At 34.2% G+C, this 22,426-nt stretch overlaps 1 protein-coding gene across 2 annotated transcripts in view; it reads left to right on the forward strand.

Annotated features, from left to right (window-relative positions):
• CDH9 (cadherin 9) overlaps window positions 1–22,426 on the forward strand; it is a 136,981-nt gene that overhangs the window by 81,879 nt on the left and 32,676 nt on the right. For both annotated transcript variants that reach the window (XM_019812404.3, XM_003981527.5), the window contains exon 3: window positions 19,767–20,061. In XM_019812404.3, the coding sequence (XP_019667963.1) occupies window positions 19,767–20,061 (295 nt within the window). The remainder of the gene's footprint in view (window positions 1–19,766; window positions 20,062–22,426) is intronic.

Raw genomic sequence — 22,426 nt, forward strand, 5'->3', positions numbered from 1 at the left:
AGGGGTGCCTGCATGGCTCAGTCGGTTAAGTGTTCAACTTTTGATTTTGGCTCAGGTCATGGTCTCACAGTTGATGAGATTGAGCCCAAGCTCACAGCACAGAACCTGCTTGGGATTCTCTCTCTCCCCCTCTCCCTCTGCCCCACCCCTGCTCACACTCTCTGTCTCTCTCAAAACAAATAAATAAACTTAAAAAAAAAAATATATATATATAAAGGAATATATATATACACACATATATATAAAGGAATATATATATACAAAAGAATATATATATTTATATTTACTTATTTATAATTATATATATTAATGTATATATATGTATATGTATATATATATATACATATATATATATATATACACACACACACATATATATAAAGGAAAGAGAGGTGGAGGAGTTCAGTACAGCTCACCAGATCCCTACAGGATGCATCTCCAGCCCATATCTAAAGAATAGGCTTCTATGTGAAATGGATAATCACCTGCTTTAGAAAACTGGGTAAATTTCGGTCACAAATCATCTCCATTTTGTACTGAAGTAGTCACATGTGACATTTTCCAGACAGCATACCTCATTAATAATGGATTTTTTTTTATTTAATTACCAAAGGCAAACCTAAACCAGAGATAGTCCACTAACACATCTAAAAGAGAAGAATTCTTCTCCTATCAAATACCATTATTTTTTTTTTAGGACATCTATTCTTACTTAGCATGTTTACATTGAGGTTAGATGATGTTCACATGCCTTCTTTCAACCTAAGGAGGGTCTCTCTAGTAATGCAAAGGAAACACCTTGAAGGTAAACTAACTTCCTAGTCTGATCTCTGTCCTCAGTCAATATCGTCATATTTCTAAGACACATTTTAATTATGTGTTTTATAGTTTGTGCTATATTTTCTACAAAGATTAATCTCACTAACACCATGACAATGAATGGGATTTGACTCATGCAATTTTAAATAGGTATTTCCTTGCAAAGCTTGTTAAACATGATGATATCCCTTTTGAGTTATTTTAATATTCTTTTGTCAGCGCAATTACTCTTATTCCCCCAGGGATGACAGTCATTTGAACTTTTTATACATTGATGCAAGCATTTATTGAGTGTGTAATTTTTATAAGGCCAACCTTACTTCATTTTCTGGACAAACTGTTTTCAGAGTCCTTTCATTAAGTGATGGCTTCAGTTTAGATCATAAAATGTTTTCTCTGCCTGGAGAATTATTATTTACACAAGTCTGGCTCTAATTTAATTCTCTAAGTCATATGTTCATCATATAGCTTTGGCAGAGAGATTAATGTAGTAATTTCTCTACATACTATACATTCCACTGATTGAGATGGGGACCAAAGACCATTATTCTGTGAATTCTGGGTTATATTTGATTTGTAGACATAAAAATATCCCAGCTACCATAGGAAAGGGTTTAGGACACTGGCTTCCAGGTGTTAGAACTGTGTCGCCCGGTCCATCCATACCCAGTAGAGATGACTCAACTTTGCTCCTCTATTCAAAGCCAGTGGGTTGTATCATAGCGAGGACTTCTTTCATCTGTGATATTCAGGCCATTAGAAAGCAATGATAAAAGCCATACTTCTTTGTGATGACCCACACAGTTGAACTTCCTTTGTTTGCCTTTCTACACCACAAAGCCATCGCATGATGTCTGGTAGCCTTTCCTTGCAATGAATAAGCTCTTTTCCACCATTCTTGACAGCTCTGCTAAAGTTATTATTAAATTAATCCATGTAATTAGGGCTTTGTTTTCTCTCAAGACCAATTTCTGGCCATTGCCAATCTCCTGGAAAAGAGCATTTTCTGACGTCCCTATTTGGATAAGCAAGATGTTTTCAGCAAGTTGGCAACCTTCTAGGAATGTTATTTCAATCCTACTCAGAGTCTCCAGGTGGACTCCTACTGTACCTACAGAACATTTAAAACAATGGGGCCAGTGCTTACAAATCAGCACACATATTTTTACGAGAGCATGATGAGCGAGAGTTCAATATTTTCTTCTGTGTGCATAACAAGTCCTAAGGTTTCTTTCTCCACTCGCCAATGGTCACATTAGATCTGAGAGGGATAACTAAAAGTATTATTCTCTTGCCCTGAGATGCTCACTTGGAAATGGCACAGTTGCATCCCTACCTGGTTTATTAATCTTTTCTTATGAATGCCTTTTCCATTTGGTTTGCTTCCCATTTCTGTTTATTACTTTTCCACCTAAGGTTGACTTTTAAACTTAGCAGGAATGTTATTTACCTACAGAGCTGGTAATAAAAACTGCTTTACTAACACTTTTCATCCACCCCTGCCCTCATCTCTAGGCATATTTGGGATTTGCAGGTAGAGGATATTGGACAAGACCTGCTGCTTGATAATGGAATTGCATTTGTAGGTAGCCCTAATTAGGCCACGGGGGTTGGTGTTATGACTTACTCCAAAATACCTTTAAAAATATGCACTGGTAAATTCAGTGACATTAAAATTAGGTCTTAGGCATTCTTTACATAGACAAAAATTTTAAGTAGGTGTGACATCACTGGATAAAGAAGAATGGAAGAAACATTTTCTTAGATGGAAAGATGAAGTGTTTTGTAATTGCATTCCCCTCCGTGTCCATTCCTTCTCTAGAGGCTATAAACAATTCTAGTGAAGACCTCACTTTACCTCCTCTCATACTCAAGAATGTGTTCCTTTAAACTATTAAGACAACCCATAGACCCTTGCCAGTCACCTGTTTTGAATAACAAGTGTTTCAATTGCCTGTTGAGTAGAGCACTTCTCTCTGTGTAACAAGTACTGTGATATGCTTATAAAATGTTTCCTTGATTCTATCTATAGAGTAGTAACTGTATAAAAACTTGTACTTCAGTAGAAGAAATACACCCATGCAAGCCACATGGCTGTTCTAATCCTTTAAATGTACCCTCTGATGTTATACTTGTTATGTGATTAACAAAACTGAACTAAGAATCAGTGGCAGGCCCCCATAACACATATTTGTAACTCCTCAGGCTGCAAATAGAGGTCATGTGATCTAAACTATGTCATGCCCTAGTATTTAGGAACTTTACTCACAGCCATTTTCAAGCAATTTTTTTTTCTGTTGATATTGGATGAATTTCTTGACACAATGGATATTTTGTTGGATGCCAAGGGCATTTCTGATCTCCCAGCACATCAGTGATTGACTGAGACCCAACACATGCTTTCATTTTATAAACTCAAATAGCTAGCGCCAGAAATCTGACTAAGGCCCTGCCTTGGCATTCCATTGCCTTTATGAGCTGTCATCTGCTTTTTTTTTGTTTGTTTATTTAAGGAACACCCTTTTATAGTAATTTTAAGTCATAATCTATATACAATAAAGTGTAAAGCTAATCTTAAGAGCTTGATGATATCATATATGTTTATAGGTGCACACACACACACACACACACACACACACACACACACACATTAGTAACTACTTTTCAGATCAAGGTATAGAGACTGTCCAGCATTTCTGAAAGTGTCATTTTCAGTTTCCCAATCAATACACCAAGACTCTGACTTCTATTTTTACAAATAAGTTTTGCTTGCTTTTGAACTTTATATCAATGAAATTGTATGGCTCTTTAAAATGATTGTAGTCACTGGAAAGTATTTGAGATTCATACATATTGTGGAATGCATCAGTATTTTGTTATTTAAGGCTGAGCAGTACTGAATTTTATCAATATACATAATTTCACGTTTCTACTATTGGGTGTCAGACTATTACAAATAAAACCTATATCAACAAATTTATACAAGTGTTTGAAGTGGGCATTGGCATATGGATACGTAACAAGAAGTACATGCACTTGGTCTAAGGGAAAGTATATAAATGATTTTTTTTAATTTTTAATATTTATTTATTTTTGAGAAACAGAGACAGACAAACAGAGACAGAGGGTGAGTGGGGGAGGAGCAGAGAGAGGGGAAGACACAGAATCCGAAGCAGGCTCCAGGTTCTGAGCTGTCAGCACAGAGCCTAACACGGGACTCGAACTCAGGAACCCTGAGATCATGACCTGAGCTGAAGTTGGACACTTAACTGACTGAGCCACCCAGGTGCCCCTAAATGATTTTATTAGAAAATGCAAAAGAGTGTATCAGATCTGTGAAACAAGCTTCCTTCCAAATTGAACAGTGTTTTGCACAACGTATCTTTCTCAGTTTAATTTTTAATTTCAGGTTTTCTGGAATATGTGTAGTACTCCCCACTGAGCTTTCACAGCTGAAGCGTTTTGATGAAGAGTAATGCCGTTGAGAACATTTTTATGTTTATTGACTAGTCAAGTATCAACTTTAATGAAAAGCCTGTTTTCCTTTGACCCACTTTGTATTGGCTGGATTTGTCTTTTGTTTATTGATTTGTAGTATTTTCATATTTAGAGAGATGAGTCCTTTGCTACTTTATACTCTCTCTCTGCAGTCTGTGGCTTGATTCTCAATCTTACATGGACTTTTTTTCATAAATTTATAATTTGTGTTTTGTTTTTAATAGAGTTTATTTTTTAGAGCAGTTTTGGGTTTACTGAAAAACGGACCAGAGAGTAGAGTTCCCTCTCCATTAACACCATGCAGTAGTGTGGTACATTTGTTACAACTGATGTGAACCATATTGTTACATTAAAACTAAAATACATAGTTTACATTAGGGCTCATTCTTTGTGTTGCACAGTTCTATGGGTTTTGACAAATGAATTGTGTCTTGTATCCACCATTATAGTGTCATACAGAGTAGTTTGCCCCAAAAATCCCTTGTGTTGTATCTATTCATCCCTCCCTCCCTCTCCTGAATGCCTGGCAACCACTAGTAATTTGATTATCTCTAAAGTTTTGCGCTTTCCTGAACATCACATAGAATTATACAGTGTGCAGTCTTTTCAGATTAGCTTCTTTCACTTACATTTAAATGTAATACGCATTTAAAGCTCCTTCACGTCTTTTTTTTAAACTTATAATTGATTTGTGAAGGGTAGAGAGAAAATGGAATATATAAAATGCTCAAAAAAACAGAAAAATGCAGAAAAAGATCAGACAAATAAACAAAAAAGAAATAAAGAACCAGTAATTAATAGAAAATAATTACAAATATGGAGGATATTAAATCAGTTATACCAATCAAACTCTTTAAATGTGAGTCTAACACACCACTGGTAGAGAGTGGATAAAAAATATAAAAGATGTAAAACTCCACGATATGTTGTCTAAAATGAAACCACTTTATATTTAAAGTGGGTTAGATTAAAAGTACAGAGATGGAAAAAGATATTCTAAGGCAACAGTAATCAAAAGAAAGTTGGAGTAGTTAGATGAACTTCAGATACAGCTAATATCAGAACAAGAGCATTTATCAGAGATAAATAGAAACATTACATAATGATAAAAAGGCCACTCCTCCAAAAAGACAACAATCCTTAATGTGTATGTACTTAACAGCAGAGTATCAAAAACACATTGTCTGTTGATGAGTATATTTTAATTTTCATTAAATACAAATATTATTTGCATTTATTGTTTGGACCTATTGATTTTACAAAAGGAATATGTGCCTATTTCAATATCATGAAGTCAAGTTCATGTTTTTTCCAAGATGATCTTTTTGTTCCAGCTATCATATTTAAGTTTGTAATATATCTCAAATTAATTTTTGTGGATTATGTGAGGTATGAATGAAGTTTCTTCTGTTTTTAAATATCAATATCAATGGAGTTGCTACAGAATTTGCTGAGAATGCTTCCACAACAAAATTTCATTGGCACCTTTTTCTAAACTCAAGTGTATCTGTGAGTTTATTTCTAGATTTCCTATTTTGTTCTCATTTGTCTATTTAATACTTCACTCTCTTCATTATTGTAATTCTAGAATAAGTTTTGAACTTTAACAATATAAGTTCTACTTTTTTCTTCTTCCAATTGTCCAGGCTACTCTAGGTCATTTGCATTCCCATGTTAATTTTAGTTTCGGCTTATCAATTTGTTGTAAAAAGTAACACTGAAATTTTGATAGGGATAGTATTAACTCCATATATTACATATTATACATGATATTTTATATATGTACATATATACATATATATGTGGGGAACAACAAACATAATACAGAGCCTACATCAATAGGCCATGGGCCAGATATTTTGGTCATCTCCAATGCAATTTAATACATAGCATAATCTGATGAGTCTTACATGTGTATGTGAAAAGAATGCATGTTATGAAGATGCTGGGCTGTTTGCTATTGAAGTATTATTGGGATTGATTTGGCTAGGAGCACTGCCAAAATATTCTGTACCTTTACTATTATTTGTCTTTTTTTTCTCTAATTACTCAAATTAATATGTTAAAATATCCAAACACAGGTATCAGAATGAACTTTATATTGATACAACTGGTGTCATCTAGGTAGGTATATACACAGACTAGTAGTCAGCCATAAATTTCATTGTTCTGTCAGCTGAAAGGTTCTAAAAGCAACAACACCTAGTAGCAGTAAACACATCTAGCATTCTGATCTCAATTTCTACTGTCATTCTCCAATAAAGAGAACTGAGTCTTCCTGAAAAAAAAAAGGATGATTCTAGGAATATAATAAGAAATACACAAGATGATTGTGGTGTACCTTGTGTTGCCAGAAATTAAGGACATGCACATAGACAAAAACACACTACAAAGATAGGAATATGGCAAAAGGACACAAGAATCGACTGTAAGGGCTCCCAGTGGGCAAAACTGAAAAAATTGGAGCAATGAAATACACTGGTATTAGCCCCCCCACCGCAAAAAAAATCCAAGAGTCCAAACTGATATAACTAAATAACAATAAATAAGTAAAGGGGAGAGAATAAACAAGGCTCCCATGTAGAGAAATTTCAAATGATATATGAAGATAGTCTCCCTTCAAAGAGGTGTAACTCCCTACTCCTTAAATGTTGGCAGAATGTAGCGACTTCCTTTTAAAGAATATGGTAAGGGGTACCTGGGTGGCTCAGTCAGTTAAGCATCTGACTCTTGGTTTCAATTCAAGTCATGATCTCACAGCTCGTGGGTTTGAGCCCCACATCAGGCTCTGCACTGACAGCACAGAGCCTGTTTGGGATTCTCTCTCTCCTTGTCTCCCTGCCTCTCACCTGCTCATGCATACGCACTCTCTCTCTCTCTCAAAATAAATAAATAAACTTAAAAAAAATACAGTAAGAAAAGGGAGAAAGACCGTAACTGTGTAGCGCAGACACTGGACAAACACAAAGTCAACTAAGTTAGCGTCAACGGTGATATATCATGATTACAGAATATATCCTTGAAACGTGATGAAAAAGGCCACTGCTGTGGTCTTTCTCCCCAAAACACATAATCCTAGAATAATCATGAGAAAGAACATGAGATAAAGTCCAAAAAAGGGATATATCACTAGATACATGACATACACTCTCAGAACTATGGAGATAATAAAAAACAGAAAGTCTGAGAACCTGTCACAGTACAAAGGAGTTTAAGGAGCATGAGGACTAAATGTAATGTGGGGGCAGATAAGAGATATGCGGTAAAAAGCAAGGGACTCTGAATAAGATATACACTTTAATAATAATTTATCAATATTCGTCCATTATTGTAACAAATATACCACAATATGAGGTTAATAACTGAAACTAAGTGTGAGGATGTGGGAAGTGATAGAGATAGCTTTGTAATTTTTGTGTAAATAAAAATATTCTAAAAACATTATTAATATACATGGAGAGGATTAGAAGAACATACCTATTATTTGTACATTTACTGCACATTGTACATTTGTATATTGCTGCTTGTATAGCTGCTTTGATGATATGTGGGCAGTATTATGACTCACTGTGATCATCTGTTCTAAAATCTCATTATTTCAATTATATGTATTCAATGTATTAGTTTCTTGTAAGAAACAAAAACTAATCATTTCCATAATAAAATCCAACTGTGATTTGGATTGTCTGCTACTTCTTTTAGTTTTATGACAAGTGTTTCATTTAGAAATTTATTCTTAGCTCCATGAACAATAATGATTGTCATATCTTTCTGAGATAATGTCCCCTTCAGTGTTACTAAGTTTCTTCTGTATTATTTCTTAAAGTTTATTTTGTTTAATTTTAATATAGCCCTACATGCTTTCTTATAATTAGTATTTATGACATTTTTATTTTTTTACTTTAAATTCATTTATACTATCATGTTGAAGGCTTGGCTCTTGTAATCTACATATACTTAAGTACCTTTTTGTAGTGGATTCTAATAGTCTTCTTACTTGAGGTTTTAAGCCCACTGATACTGATGTAATCACTAATATGTTTGTGTTTATATACTGCTGGCCTTCTTGCTTTACATTTGCTCTAATTATTCACCATTTACCTCTTGTTTCTTGCCTTTGTTTATGGAAAAATATTTCTCTTTGTCTCAACTTTCTTTTTGTCTACGAATTAGCATTTCATTTTATTTCCACAGTTGCCATTTTAGCTTTATCTCCTTGTATTATTTAGCAGTTGCCCTGAGGATTATAAAAGGAATATAAGGATAAGGGTTATATCCACCCTTAACTTATTCAAGTCTAACTGGAATATGATGTCATTACTACATAGTGTTAAAACTTGGTGAAAGCAGAATTCCATTTACTTTGCTATTATTGTTATGTATGTTATGTTTACTATGCTATATAAATTTTATAATATGTTGATGTTATACAAGATTTAAACAGCCATTTTTCTTTTAAAAATACTCTAAGATAATCTCTTATGCCAGCTGTTTTGCTCTCATGAAGTCTCCTCATTTCTTTCTTTATGTCAAGGATCCAATTTAGCATTATTTCCATTCAGCCTAAAGATATCTATTTAGTATTGCTTGAAGTGAAAGTCTTATTGCAGTGAATTCGCTCAGCATTTTTTTTCTCTCTCAAAATACTATTTCTTAATTTTTGAAGGTTATTTTTACTAAACAGTTCTGGCTTCCATTATTTCTAATATGAAATCAGCTGTCTTTCTTGTTATATTTTTTAACCTAAACTTATGTTTATTCCTTGGATGCTTTTAAGATTTTTTTTACCATTATCTCTTAAAAAATATTCTCTGTCATATTCTTTTCTGCCTTTTGCAACTGTAAGTGCATGAACATTATTCCAATTACATGTATGTCTGTTAGTAGCTCACATATTGGGATTGTCTGTGTTTCTGTTTCCATTGGAGATATATATATATATATATATATACACACACACACACACACACACACACACATATATGTATATATATACACACATGTATATGTAAACATATATATTAAATATATATTAACATATATATATATTAAATATATATTTAAAAAACACATTTTCCTAGAACTTAGTAATTGATATATACTACTATATTATTATATTCTGGGAATTGTAGATGATACAGTCTTCTTGTCAAACATTGTTTTAAGAACTGTTTGAATGGGTCCATTTTAGTTTGTCTATTTTTAAAGAATTTTCATTTTTTAAGTTTTATTAAATCCTGTCGATTTTTTTAAGTAAGCTCTATACCCAATGTGGGGTTTGAACTTACAACCCCAAGATCAAGAGTCACATGCTCTACTGACTGAGCCATCAAGGCACCCTCCGTATTTTTTTTCTTAGGATGTATTCTTCACTCATAGACACAGTTGTTTCTCCCAAGGCATGGCTTTTCTCAATTCTTAACACCTACAACATTCAGTTAAGACTGAACCATTCTGGCGGTGCCCAAACTCCTCTCTTCCCATTCTTTGTAATCGGTGAAATTCTCTATTAAAATTTTAGATCCCCAGAAATTTTCTATGCTAAGCCTCTGTGGACATGTACACTATATGATTCTACCATATTTACACAGATGCTCTGACTGGAGCACTCTGTGGCTCTCGCCCCTTTGTATCCTGTCTAACAAATCGGTGCCACAGTAACAGCCCTGAATTCCCATCTCTGTTTTTCTCTGCCTGGCAGATTTGCCACTCTCTGTACATACTCCACATCCCTACCGTAAAATTTTTCCCAGGCAAACTGGTAGAATGAATTTATAACTCATTTTGTTGCTTCCCTTCTGTTGTGTAATTCCTAAAAACAGCGACTTCATGTAGTTTGTCTAGATTTTTAGTTGCTTACTATGAGAGGGTCTGTCCAGCTAATGCTTCTTTAGTCAAAACTGGAAATCTTTATGGCATAACTACATCGCATATCAGTGGTCTTATATTTAATTTTCATTTACCCAAAACTGCGTATTAATATATTAGTTATAAACCCAATACTTAATACAAGTAAATTTAAAGATAATTCAATTTATCTGAAATAAAGAAGAAAAATCTGCCTTGAAGACTGCTGCACAACACACTATTTTTAATATATTGGACATATATTTTAACATTATTAAGACATCAGAAGTATTATTAATCATTATTTTTAGTGCCTGTCAGCTATAGCTCTTATATCATTCCTCTTTAAAAACTGAACAGTTAGAAAATTCCACATATGTATTTTTTTAGGAATATGTGAAGATTGTTGATAATAAGAGTTGGACGATGTACCATACTTTTGAAATTAAAAACATGTTAAACAGGGGCTCCTGGTGGCTCAGTTGGTTCAGCACCCTACTCTTGCTCTCTGCTCAGGTCATTATATCCTGGTTGGGAGATCGAGCCCCGCATCAGGCTCCGTGCTGGGTGTGGAGTTTCTCTCTCTCCCTCTCCCCTTCTCCTTATTCTCTCTCTCTCTCTCTCTCTCTCTCTCTCTCTCTCTCTCTCCCCCCCCCCGTCTCTCTCTCTCTCTCTCCTTCCTCTTTTTCTCTTTTGCATGTGCGTGTGCAAAATAAATGAATAAAAATAAACATTTTAAACAAAATTTAAAACAAGCAAGTAATCAAAAAACTCTTACATTCCTAAAAGAAAATGGATTAGGAATAAATTTGCTTGGATTTTGCAAATTTTGCCTTCAATTGTAGTCATCTACAGGATATATATATATATATATATATATATATATACACACACACACACATACATATATATGTATACATATACAGATACATATATATGTATCTGTACATGTACATATGCATACATATACAGATACATATATATGTATACACATATATATATGTTTTATGTAATATATATAGATATATATTATAAGAAATTGGTTTATATGATTATGGAGGCTGGGAAGTCCCAAGATCTGCAGTTGGTAAGCCAGAGATTAAGGAGAATCAATGACATAGTTTCACTGGGAGTCTGAAGACCTGAAAGTGTTACGTTCCGGTCTGAGTCTAAAGGCAGAAGAAGATCAACGTCCCAGCTCAAACACAGTCAGGCAGAGAAAGCAAATTCTGTTTCTCAGGTTTTCAATGGATTGGATGATTCATACCTAAAATGGGGAGAGTAACCTGCTTTACCTGGCCCATCAATTCCAATATTAATCTCATCCAGAAACACCCTCAGATACACTCAGAATAATGTTTAACCAAAGATCTGGGCATCCAATGGCACAATCTGACACATAAAATTAACCATGGTAAGGCCACTTCTTCTTAACTTGGCACTCACACATATCTCCTTAAGTCATGCTAATCTCAAAGAAAGACAATAACAAGGTCATAATTCTGCCTAACAGAATACAACTATTCTGCACACAACTGGGATTACACTAACCCCTTTCCAGAAGAGGTATAGTCCTTTAGTGATGTGTATTCTTCTCCTTGGTATCTTGTAACATAAATACAATAATGTAAAATTAATAGTATTTAAATACTGTGATAACAAGTTCATGTATCTTATGTTACATGATAAAGGAAAAAGATGGGAAAAAGCAAAGAAATTTGTTTATAAAAAACACACTGTATTCATAACAAAATAAGGAGTAAGTACTCATGACAATGAGTCATTCTATAACTAGATACATTCTGTAACTAACAAATAACTGGTATTTGTAACTGCTTTCCTCCACTACCCAGTCTGTATTCCCTTTGCCTTCAGGAAGCACCTAATCTGGTTATGGCTCTTTCTCTGGCGGGGTGATTCAAACCTTGATTCCTGAAGGGTCTGGAACACTAGTAGTCTTTTATGGACTGGGTTGTTGTAGTTTTTCATTGATCTTAATCACAGGGCATAGTAATACTAAGAGACACTCTAAGGGATCTCTTGTATTTCAAGTACTGTTCCTTGCCTCCATTTCCCCATTATAGTCAGAACCAATCACTTTGGCAATACAATAACTCTATTATTTGCCTATTGATTTAGAGGCATGAGGAGTCCAACAATCTTAGCTTACCATTCAATGAAATTATTTTTTTGTCTCCTGGTGGGAAAATTTCCCCATCTCTCTAGAACTAAGAACTCTAGGCCAGCATAGCATAAGGTCTCAGGAACAGGGAATAAAAATTTTGCTAGTGGGTTACTAGGGGTAATAGTGAAAGATGCCTCTCCCATTTCCACTCCTTAATTCTTGGACCTGTGAATCCTGAAACAACACCATTTGTTGGATGCTGATTCAGAGCATATGTAGCCTTCAAGATAAACTCACCCCAGCTCTGCAAGGCATCAGCACCTAGCTGTCATAGTAACAGAGTCTTCTAAAGGTCATTCCATCATTGTGCCAAATCAGCTGCTTCAGGATGGTGTGGACCATGGACCACGGTAAGAACAGTGAATCCCAAGAGTATTTACTTATTGTTGCATTTGTTTCACTGTGAAGTGATTTGCTTGATCAGAACTAATACTGTATGGAATACCATTAAGACATGCTGTAAGTCTATGGATGGTAATTTTGGCAGAATCACTGTGTTCAGGGAAGGCAAATACATATCCAGTGTAAGTGTCTATTCCAGGAGTAATAATAGTAGTAATAATAATAGTAATAATAATTAAAAAAAACCCAAAAACATTGTCCCAACACACCTGGGTAGCTCAGTAGGTTATATGTCCAACTCTTGGCTTTAGCTCAGGTCATGATCTCACAGTCTTGTGAGTTTGTGCCCCATGTCGGGCTCTGTGTTGGCAGCGTAGAACCTGCTTGGAATTCTCTCTATTCCTGTCACTCTTTGCCCCTTTCCTGCTCATGCTCTCTGTATCTCTCAAAATAAATAAATAAGCTTAAAACAAAACAAAACAAAACAAAACAATAGCATCATACCTTTCAGGATGGAAGCATTCCCGTGTAATTGACTAGTTATCAGGAAGCTGGATGATCACCCAAGGAAATGGCACCATATTGGAGGCTCAATGTTGGTCTCTACTGCTTGCACATTGGGCATTTAACAGTAACTGTAGCCAGATGGTCCTTAGTCAGTGGATGTTCAAGTTGTTAAACCCATGTATAACTTCCACTCCTGCCACCGTGGCCGCTTTGTTCATGAGCCCATTAGGAAACGACAAAACTGGCTGAGGAAAGAGATTGACTTGTATACACAGACCAAATCACCCTATCTTCTCAGGTGCTGGGCCCCACTCAAAACTAGCAGCTTTTCAGGTGTTTCAGTAAATGGATAGAAATAACATATCCAAATGAAAAATACTCTACCTCCAAAGACCACGAGGTATTGGGCTTCTGTTTTGGTTGGAGGATAGGGAAGATACAGCAATTTATCTTTTACTACAGAATGGATTTAGGATCCCACTGGGCCCACTATTAGACAGATGTCAGGTAAAACTCCATCAATCACCTGATCACCTGACTTCCTCATACCTCTACTCTGGTTGGCAGATCACACTGATTTTGGTTTTCTGGAGTCAATGAGAATTCAGAGCTTGTGTCCAGGACTCCTCAGGTGTCTGATTACTTCCTTTTTATCCAGCACACAGTTACCTTGGTAAAAGGCATAGGCCCATTTGCGGAAGGCCAGGAGAAAGACTAATAGTATGAATGTTCAGGCATGTACTGGGGACCTTCCTCAAGAAGACTTGAGCATCCCTTTCATTCAAAGGGTCTGGGTCTGTTAACTGGCTCAAGTCTGGGGATGGACTGAGGAGTCATGACTCTCTTGTTTTTACCTTCAAGTTAGTCTTTTGTTTTTTTGATCTTGAACTCTGCTGCTTTTATAGATCAAGGGAGAATTTGGTAGACTTCTTCCTATCTATATACGCATCTATATAATTTAAATTTTTAGCTTATTTTGCATGTACATTTAAATTTTTCAAATTTCTAAAAACAACTGTAGCTGGCAAAATTATGATACTGTTGATTTTGTACAAAACATGCTACTGTTGGACAATAATAGCTAGCATTTTAAAACATTATTTAGGATTTATTGTGCTATCATGGTTTTATTCAAGTTTAAAAGAGGCAAATAAGTTATTTCCAGGGAGGGAGGACTACTTGGTACATTGAGATCTGAAGAAAATAACTATATTTTGGTACTCAGGAATTTTATGTGGGCTTTGTTCTATAAGAGATAAGCAATAGTCATAAGATTTCTACTTTATTTTCATTGATCCTATAAAATTGCTGAGTGTTGATTCCATATAGAAGATACTATACTTACGTTATAATAGGTTTTGCTATTGATTTCTATCAACTCTAAGGGTGTAATTGAAAATTAATAATGTACATGATGGAAAAATCCAATATTTTAATATAGCATCTTTTGTTTTTTTTGTTAGATTACACCAGATAATAAATATTGTGTTTTCATTCTTAAAATGAAATTGTAAATTAAAGACACTGCTTTAAAATGTGTGCTTGATTTTATGTGACATAATTCTTTTAAAATGATAGTTTATTTTATTTTCTTATGGCATTTTAAATTAAGAGAATAAAGAGTACACATAAAATATCATGGCAGACATTCTAACGGATAGGAATAGGATGTAAATCTAAATTATGATTTCAATATAGGAATGACTAAAATATAATTCTATTGCAAATATTTCATTTTGTAATTAAAATTCAATATTTTCAGACCACAAACTTATTCTGAAAATTCTGTAGTTCCATTACTATTTTAATTTCTCTCTGGACACCATATTCAGTCCAAGCAGCATAATTTTAATACTGAAGTTTTCTTGAAATTTTTAAAATCAAATATAAAATCATTCAGAGAAAATTGTAGTGATTATAATTACCATGTTTGTCTGAATATTTTTTCAGCCTTCAACATACTTTAAATGAGGAGAAATGTTTAAAAAGTGAGTGGTTTCCATTGGTATTTGAATCTAAGTAAGATATAAAAATATAACTCCTGGGGCAGCTGGGTGGCCCAGTGGGTTAAGCATCTTACTCTTGATCTCTACTTAAGTCATAATCTCACAGTTCATGAGTTAAAGTCCCACATCAGGCTCTGCTCTGATGGTGCAGAGGCTGCTTGGGATTCTGTCTCTCCTTCTCTCTGCCTCTCCCCTGTTTGTGCTCTCGCTCTGTTTCAAAAAAAATAAACATGGATATGAATATGAATATGAATATGAATATAAATATAAGTATATATCCCAATGTACCACTGGTTGCAGCCTACATAACCTGCAAAAAGAAGGAAGATCTCTCCCTGCCCCAGCAACAATACACTAATCAGCACTTGAAGCCAATGAGAAGCAGCCACAACCTCAAAATTTTGTTCTTCTCCAATGAACTTTTGTTTAAAAAACAATCTTCCTCAATTTCCTCCTAAAACCTAACAAAAGCTGACCGTCACTTTTTCTCAGATTTGCCTATAGCTTGCCCCAGTTTGCTTGTCCTGAATTAGAGTTCTTCTTCTCTTCCTGAATAAACTCATTTTTCTAATAAAATACCTGGCAATTTTTTTTAGGTTGACATATTGGAATTATGTTAAATACATGGAAAACTAAAAAGGAATGATATACAAAAAATTAAAAATACTTTGTATTCATATGTATATATGTAAAATTTCCATTGACGTTGTTTTTCTCCAGTTTTGATTTAATTTCCAATTAGTTAACATACAGTGTAATGTTAGCTTCAGGATTAGAATTTAGTGATTCAACTCTTACATACAACACCCTATTCTCAACACAGTACCCTCCTTAATCCCTATCACCCATTTCATCCATCCCCCCCACCCACTTACCCTCTGGTAACCATCACTTTGCTCCTTACAGTTAAGAGTCTGTTCCTTGGCTTTCCTTTCTTTCCCCCACACCTCACCCATGTTCTTTTGTTTTGTTTCTTAAATTCTACAAATGAGTGAAATCATATGGTATTTGTCTTTCTATAACTGACTTATTTTGCTCAGCATAATACTCTCTAGCTCTATCCACATTGTTGCAAATGGCAAGATTTTATTGTGTAGTCACACACACACACACACACACATATATTATATATGTCACTTCTTTATCCATTCATCTATAGACATGAACATTTGGGCTTTTTCCATAATTTGGCTATTATTGATCATGCTGCTTTAAATTTCAGAGTGCATGTATTCCCTCAAATTAGTATTTTTGTATCCTTTGGGTAAATACCTAGTAGGCAGTTGCTGGATTGTAGGATGACTCTATTTTAGCTTTTTGAGGAAACTCCATGCTGTTTTCCAGAGTGACTGCACCAGTTTTCATTCCCACCAGCAGTGCAAGAGGGTTCCCCTTTCTCTGCATCTTCGCCAACACCTGTTGTTTCCTGTGTTGTTGATTTTAGCCATTCTGATAGGTGTGAGATGATATCTCATTGTAGTTTTGATTTGTATTTCCCTGATGATCAGTGATGTTGAGCATCTTTTCATGTGTCTGTTAGTTATCTGCATGTATTCTTTGGGAAGATGTCTATTCGTGTCTTCTGCTGATTTTAATTGGATTATTTTGGGGGGGTGTAGAGTTTTATATATATATTGCATATTAACCCTTTATCACAGATGTCATTTGCAAATATCTTTTCTCCCATTCTGTAGTTTGCTTTTTAGTTTTGTTGATTGTTTCCTTAATTGTGCAGAAGCTTTTGATCTTGATAAAGTTCCACTAGTTCATGTTTGCTTTTGTTTCCCTTGCCTCTAGTGACGTATCCTAGCAACTTCTATGGCCCATGTAAAGAAGTTACTGCCTGTGTTCTCTTCTAGGATTTTTATGGTTTCAGGTCTCATATTTAGGGCCTTAATCCATTTTCAATATTTTTATGTATGGTGTAAGAAAGTTGTCTAGCTTCATCCTTTTGCATTTTGCTGTCCAGTTTTCCCAACACCATTTGTTGAAGAGACTGTATTTTACCCATTGGATATTCTTTCCTGCTTTGTTAAAGATTAACTGACCATATAGCTGTGGCTTCATTTCTGGGTTTTCTATTCTGTTCCATTGATTTATATGTCTATTTTTGTGCCAGTACCATAATGTTTTACTACACCTTTATAATATAACTTGAAGTCCAGAATTGTGATGCCTCCAGATTTGCTTTTCTTATTCAAGGTTGCTTTAGTTATTCAGGGTGTTTTGTGGTTCCATACAAATTTTTAGATTGTTTTTTCTAGCTCTATGAAAAATGCTATTGGTATTTTGATACAGATTGCATTAAATGTGTAGATTGTTTTGGGTAGTATAGACATTTCAATGATATTTGTTCTTCCAATCCATGAGCATGGAATGTCTTCCACATTTTTGTCACCTTCAATGAAATCCTAGCAATTTAAAAGAATAATATCAATCGTTCTCTTTGGAATTTTACAGTTTAGTGGGCACAATAAATAATTTCACCAAATGTGATGAATATCACGATAGGACAATGAAATATGCTTTGTAACTACAGAGCTGGCATATGTGTTCTAATCTAGAGAGTAGGAAAAGTCATCCTGATTTTAAATGAGATATGATAAATGTTTAATTAGGAGACCATGCAGAGAAGAGAAAGGGTGTTAAAGGGTAAGAGGAAAATATGCAATCATCAAGAATAAAAACTGGAACAGTATTCTCTGAGAAATGAAGAAGATAGAACAAGGCAAAACAATATAATTGGTTGGTACAGAATGGTAACGAAGTGGGTACAGGTGGCAGTGATGTATCTGGAGATGAGGATAAGATTATGGAAGATGTATAAATAAGGCGATAGAGTCCAAAAAATTAGAATAATAAAAGTAAAGATTATTTTTGTAAAGAATATTATGTCTTTTTAATAGAACAGGCTTAAACACACATGCACACATACACACACACACACACACATTTGCCCAATAGAACACAAAAATTTGCATGAGTATAACCCAGGTTTGTAAGACTTTAGATTTATGTTTCTCTTGCCCTGTACCTTGTTGAAGATTTTTAAGCTAAGAGGTAACATGACCAGATTTGTGACATTGAAAATCACCTCCCTGGGGCACCTGCATGGCTCAGTTGGTTAAGTGTCCAACTTCAGCTCATCATGATCTCAAGGTTAGTGAGTTCGAGCTCCATATCAGGCTGTCAGTACAGAGCCCACTTTGGATCCTCTGTCTCCTTCTCTCTCTGCCCCTCCCCTGATCATGCTTTCTCTCTCGCAAAAATAAATAAACATTTTTTAAAATTATTTAAAAAAAGAAAAGAAAAATCACCTTTATAATGGAAAACTCTTTGGAGTAGACTGCGAGGGGTGGCAGACATTAATTAGGAGATTGCTACAGTGGTCCAGATAAGATACGATGAAGGACAAAACCAGGGTGATAGCCAGAGGATGGAGACATATAGATGGGTCGGGAAGGGGTTTCAGAGAAGACTGCATATGATTATTTTGGCACTGAGATTAAAAGTAAAGAAGAGTAAAATATGCATCCCAAGTTTCTTATTTTGGCTACCATAAAAAAACTATTTAAAAAGTCAAATAATTCAAAGATAGAATGGGACACAGAAATAGGTGGAGCCAGGAAGTAATGAGAATTTTGGGATATATGATAGAAGACAACATAGTTGTCTTCTAGGGGACAAGCTAGTTAAGACTCAAGTTTCAGAACAGTGTTAGGTTTGAAAAAATGTCAAGATTTTTTCCAAATCTAAATTTCTGTGAATACATGATCTGTTTGTCTGTTTTAAGTACTCAGTAGACTGCCTCCTACATTAAAAAGTCTATTTTTTAGTTGGTTATGTACCAGAAGAAAAATAATTTACGAAAAAATATGTATACAGCCAGTGGAAAAGCCCTGTGTTTTTTATATCAATTGAATTTTAAAGAAGTCTATAAAACATGTCAATTTCCAAACAAACAAACAAACAAACAAAACTAAGGATATCCTGGTTGAAAGTGTCCTCTCCCAAAATCATATAGAGAAGAATCTTTGAAATAAAATTCCATCCCTCTGATTTCTCTGAAGACAGAGCCTCTGAATCTACAAATATTTTACTGACGAGAGGTAAAATCAGTTTGCAGTTATGGTATATATTCTAAACTTATCATGAAAAGTTCAAAACGTCTCACATCATCTCTTAGTTTAGTGATATTAAATGTAACCAGGAGTATGTCACTATTTTATACGCAAGCTCTAGGTTTATGGATGTTTTGTTTTTTCTTGTTAATGTGTCACAGTTTAAATCTTTGAATCATTCAACATTGTGTTTCAAAAGATATATTATTCATTTTTATTTCATTGTAAATTTAGTCCCCTATGATGTATAGATGTAATTATTTAAAATTTTTGAGAATGATAAAACTGGAATGTTTAGTAGTCTCACCTGAAAATTAAGATAACAACTGTGATCGTTGTTTTAATGACATTATGTGAAGAGTTGATATGTGCCAAAATTAATTTTTTTCTGTAATAGCAATGCATGTATTTATAGAACTTTTCTTTTCTGCCTCTCTGAAGCTTCACACTGACCAAGATAAAGGAGATGGAAATTTAAAATACATATTAACAGGAGATGGGGCTGGCAGTCTGTTCGTTATAGATGAAAATACAGGAGATATTCATGCTGCAAAGAAATTAGACAGAGAAGAAAAATCCCTATACATTCTTCGTGCCAAGGCTATAGACAGAAAGACTGGGCGGCAGGTGGAGCCGGAATCTGAATTTATTATTAAAATCCATGATATCAATGACAATGAACCAAAATTCACAAAAGACTTATACACTGCCAGTGTTCCTGAAATGTCTGGAGTCGGTAGGTATATGTTAATCCATGTAAACTAACATTTTTATTTGTTTGCTAAGGTAATAATTATGGACATACAGTTACCATATATGGTTCTTTCAAGATGAGAACTATAACTGAAAACTACTATTTAGTTTTAACTGTCTCACTTCTAATTATTTTCAATTGTATATATTTCAATGATTCCTGCTATGGTGTACCTTATACCTAAAATGATATCTAAAAATATGATCTAACAATATGATTAATGAGAGCAGTTATTCCATTGCATTTCTACCAACACCTTTACCTCTACTCAACTGCTATTCAAATAGCAGTCAAGATGAATGTATTTCTGCTTGAAATAAAAAAGGGATATCAAATAGTGTCAGCAGTTTTGGACAGTTTTGCTTGCATTATTTTGCATAACAACTAATACTTGCATTTGACAAATTTCTTTTGATCATCTCATTTGATCATTGAAACAACTTCATGTGGAAAGCATGGGAAATAGAACTTTAAATCCCCATTCTGTTAATTAGGAGCCAGGATTCTGAATGATTAAGCAGCTGAATTAAGATCAAATAACCTGGTAGCCTAATAACAATATTCCAAGCCTTATAATATTATTTTAGTTGTGTTCTACTACCAAATAATAGTTTATCATGCAAACTGAAAATAATTGTTTCATTTTTTTAGGGCTGCCTACAATTTTAAAAAACATTTGTTATTATGTAATTTATCTGTATGTGTATGTTTAGATGTCTTAATAAAATAAGAGCTATTAAGTCATTACATATTTAAAAAGAAGTGATATAAACTTGCTATAGTATCCAAAATATGCACAACTGATTTTCAAAATTTGATACTATGTAGTTGGATATTATTTCAAAATCATTGTTCAGTGACTAACTTTGACATTATTACAATTAGTACATGTTTCAGTCTAAAATAGTTTTTTTATGAGGAAAACAAAATTATAACCACCTTTGCTGAGTGAAATGATATAAAATGTTTCTTAACTATGTGTGCCATCTAAACAGAAGAACCAGGGGTTTGCAAAGAAGTTACTTCTTTTCACTTCAAATGAAATCTCATCCATCTGAAAAAAGAGGCAGTTCTCTTATCTTTTAGGTATTCATTCCAATAATATGAAAGAGAGTTATCAAATTAGACAGGAGTCCTAGGAAATCATACAGCCTAGGATGAAATATGAGTTGCTGTGTTTTCTTTAATATTTTAAAATATGTTAGCTTGGTATAGATCCATGGAAGTACTGGACTGATCCATATAGGTCGACCAGTGGGATAAAGTAGATACATATGATGATGTCTTTATGGGCTTATATTTGAGATGAAGATACATCTAAAAATCATACTTTCCATTTCAACTGCCTGTTGATGAGTATTCTAAAGTAGTTTGGTTTTCTGGTAACACCCTTTAACCTTTAGAACACATTATTGTTTATCCTGCATATATGTTATTTTACCAGGTATTTTGACAAATAGTACAAAAACTGTCACTTATCCTTCTGGAAATAGATTTGATATACATACAGGAATAAAAAGTATAATTTGGATGACAGATATTTGAATAAGACACATTTTGATAATAACTGATTTATAGTTGAATAACTTTTAAAGTTTTCAAAGAATTAACTCAACTCATTTTAAAAACCAGAATACTTATTTATCAGAGACTATTTATATTTAAACTCAGATACCTGCATTTTCTCCCATATTATTTTGTGCTATTTAATGGAATATTATCTCTTATTCTGTATATTCTATCATGTATCTAATTCAAACATATTCTATCTCATCTAGGTTACATTAATATTTATCAAATACATAATAATATCAGGACTAGAGTAAGCATTTGTATATTTTATTTTAAAAATCTTTGCTCATTCCATACCATAAAATACAGAATATATAAGTTTATACATGGAAGAAGGCTTACAGATTATTTTGTGCAAAAAGCCCTTCCTGTAAGGCAATCTATATTTATATAAAGTTTAAATTATGGGCAGCACAATTTCTTATTTTTGCAGCCTTAAAAATGCGTATTTGGTGGGGTACCTGGGTGGCTCAGTTGGTTAAGCAGCTATCTTTGGCTCAGGTCATGATCTCACAGTCTGTGAGTTCCAGCCCTGCGTCGGGCTCTGTGCTGACAGATCACAACCTGGAGCCTGCTTCAGATTCTGTGTCTCCCTCACTCTCTACCCCTCCCCTGCTCTGTCTCTCTTTCTCTCTCAAAAATAAATAAACATTATTTTTTTAAGTGAGAATTTGGGTAATTGTCAATTTTATTGCCTCTGTGCCTAGAATTCCAACAAAACAGAAAAACAACAACAACAACAACAGCATAGAGATGTATGGCTCTGGTTGCAGCT

Source organism: Felis catus, chromosome A1 (assembly GCF_018350175.1).
Source record: "Felis catus isolate Fca126 chromosome A1, F.catus_Fca126_mat1.0, whole genome shotgun sequence".
Lineage (NCBI taxonomy): Eukaryota > Metazoa > Chordata > Mammalia > Carnivora > Felidae > Felis > Felis catus.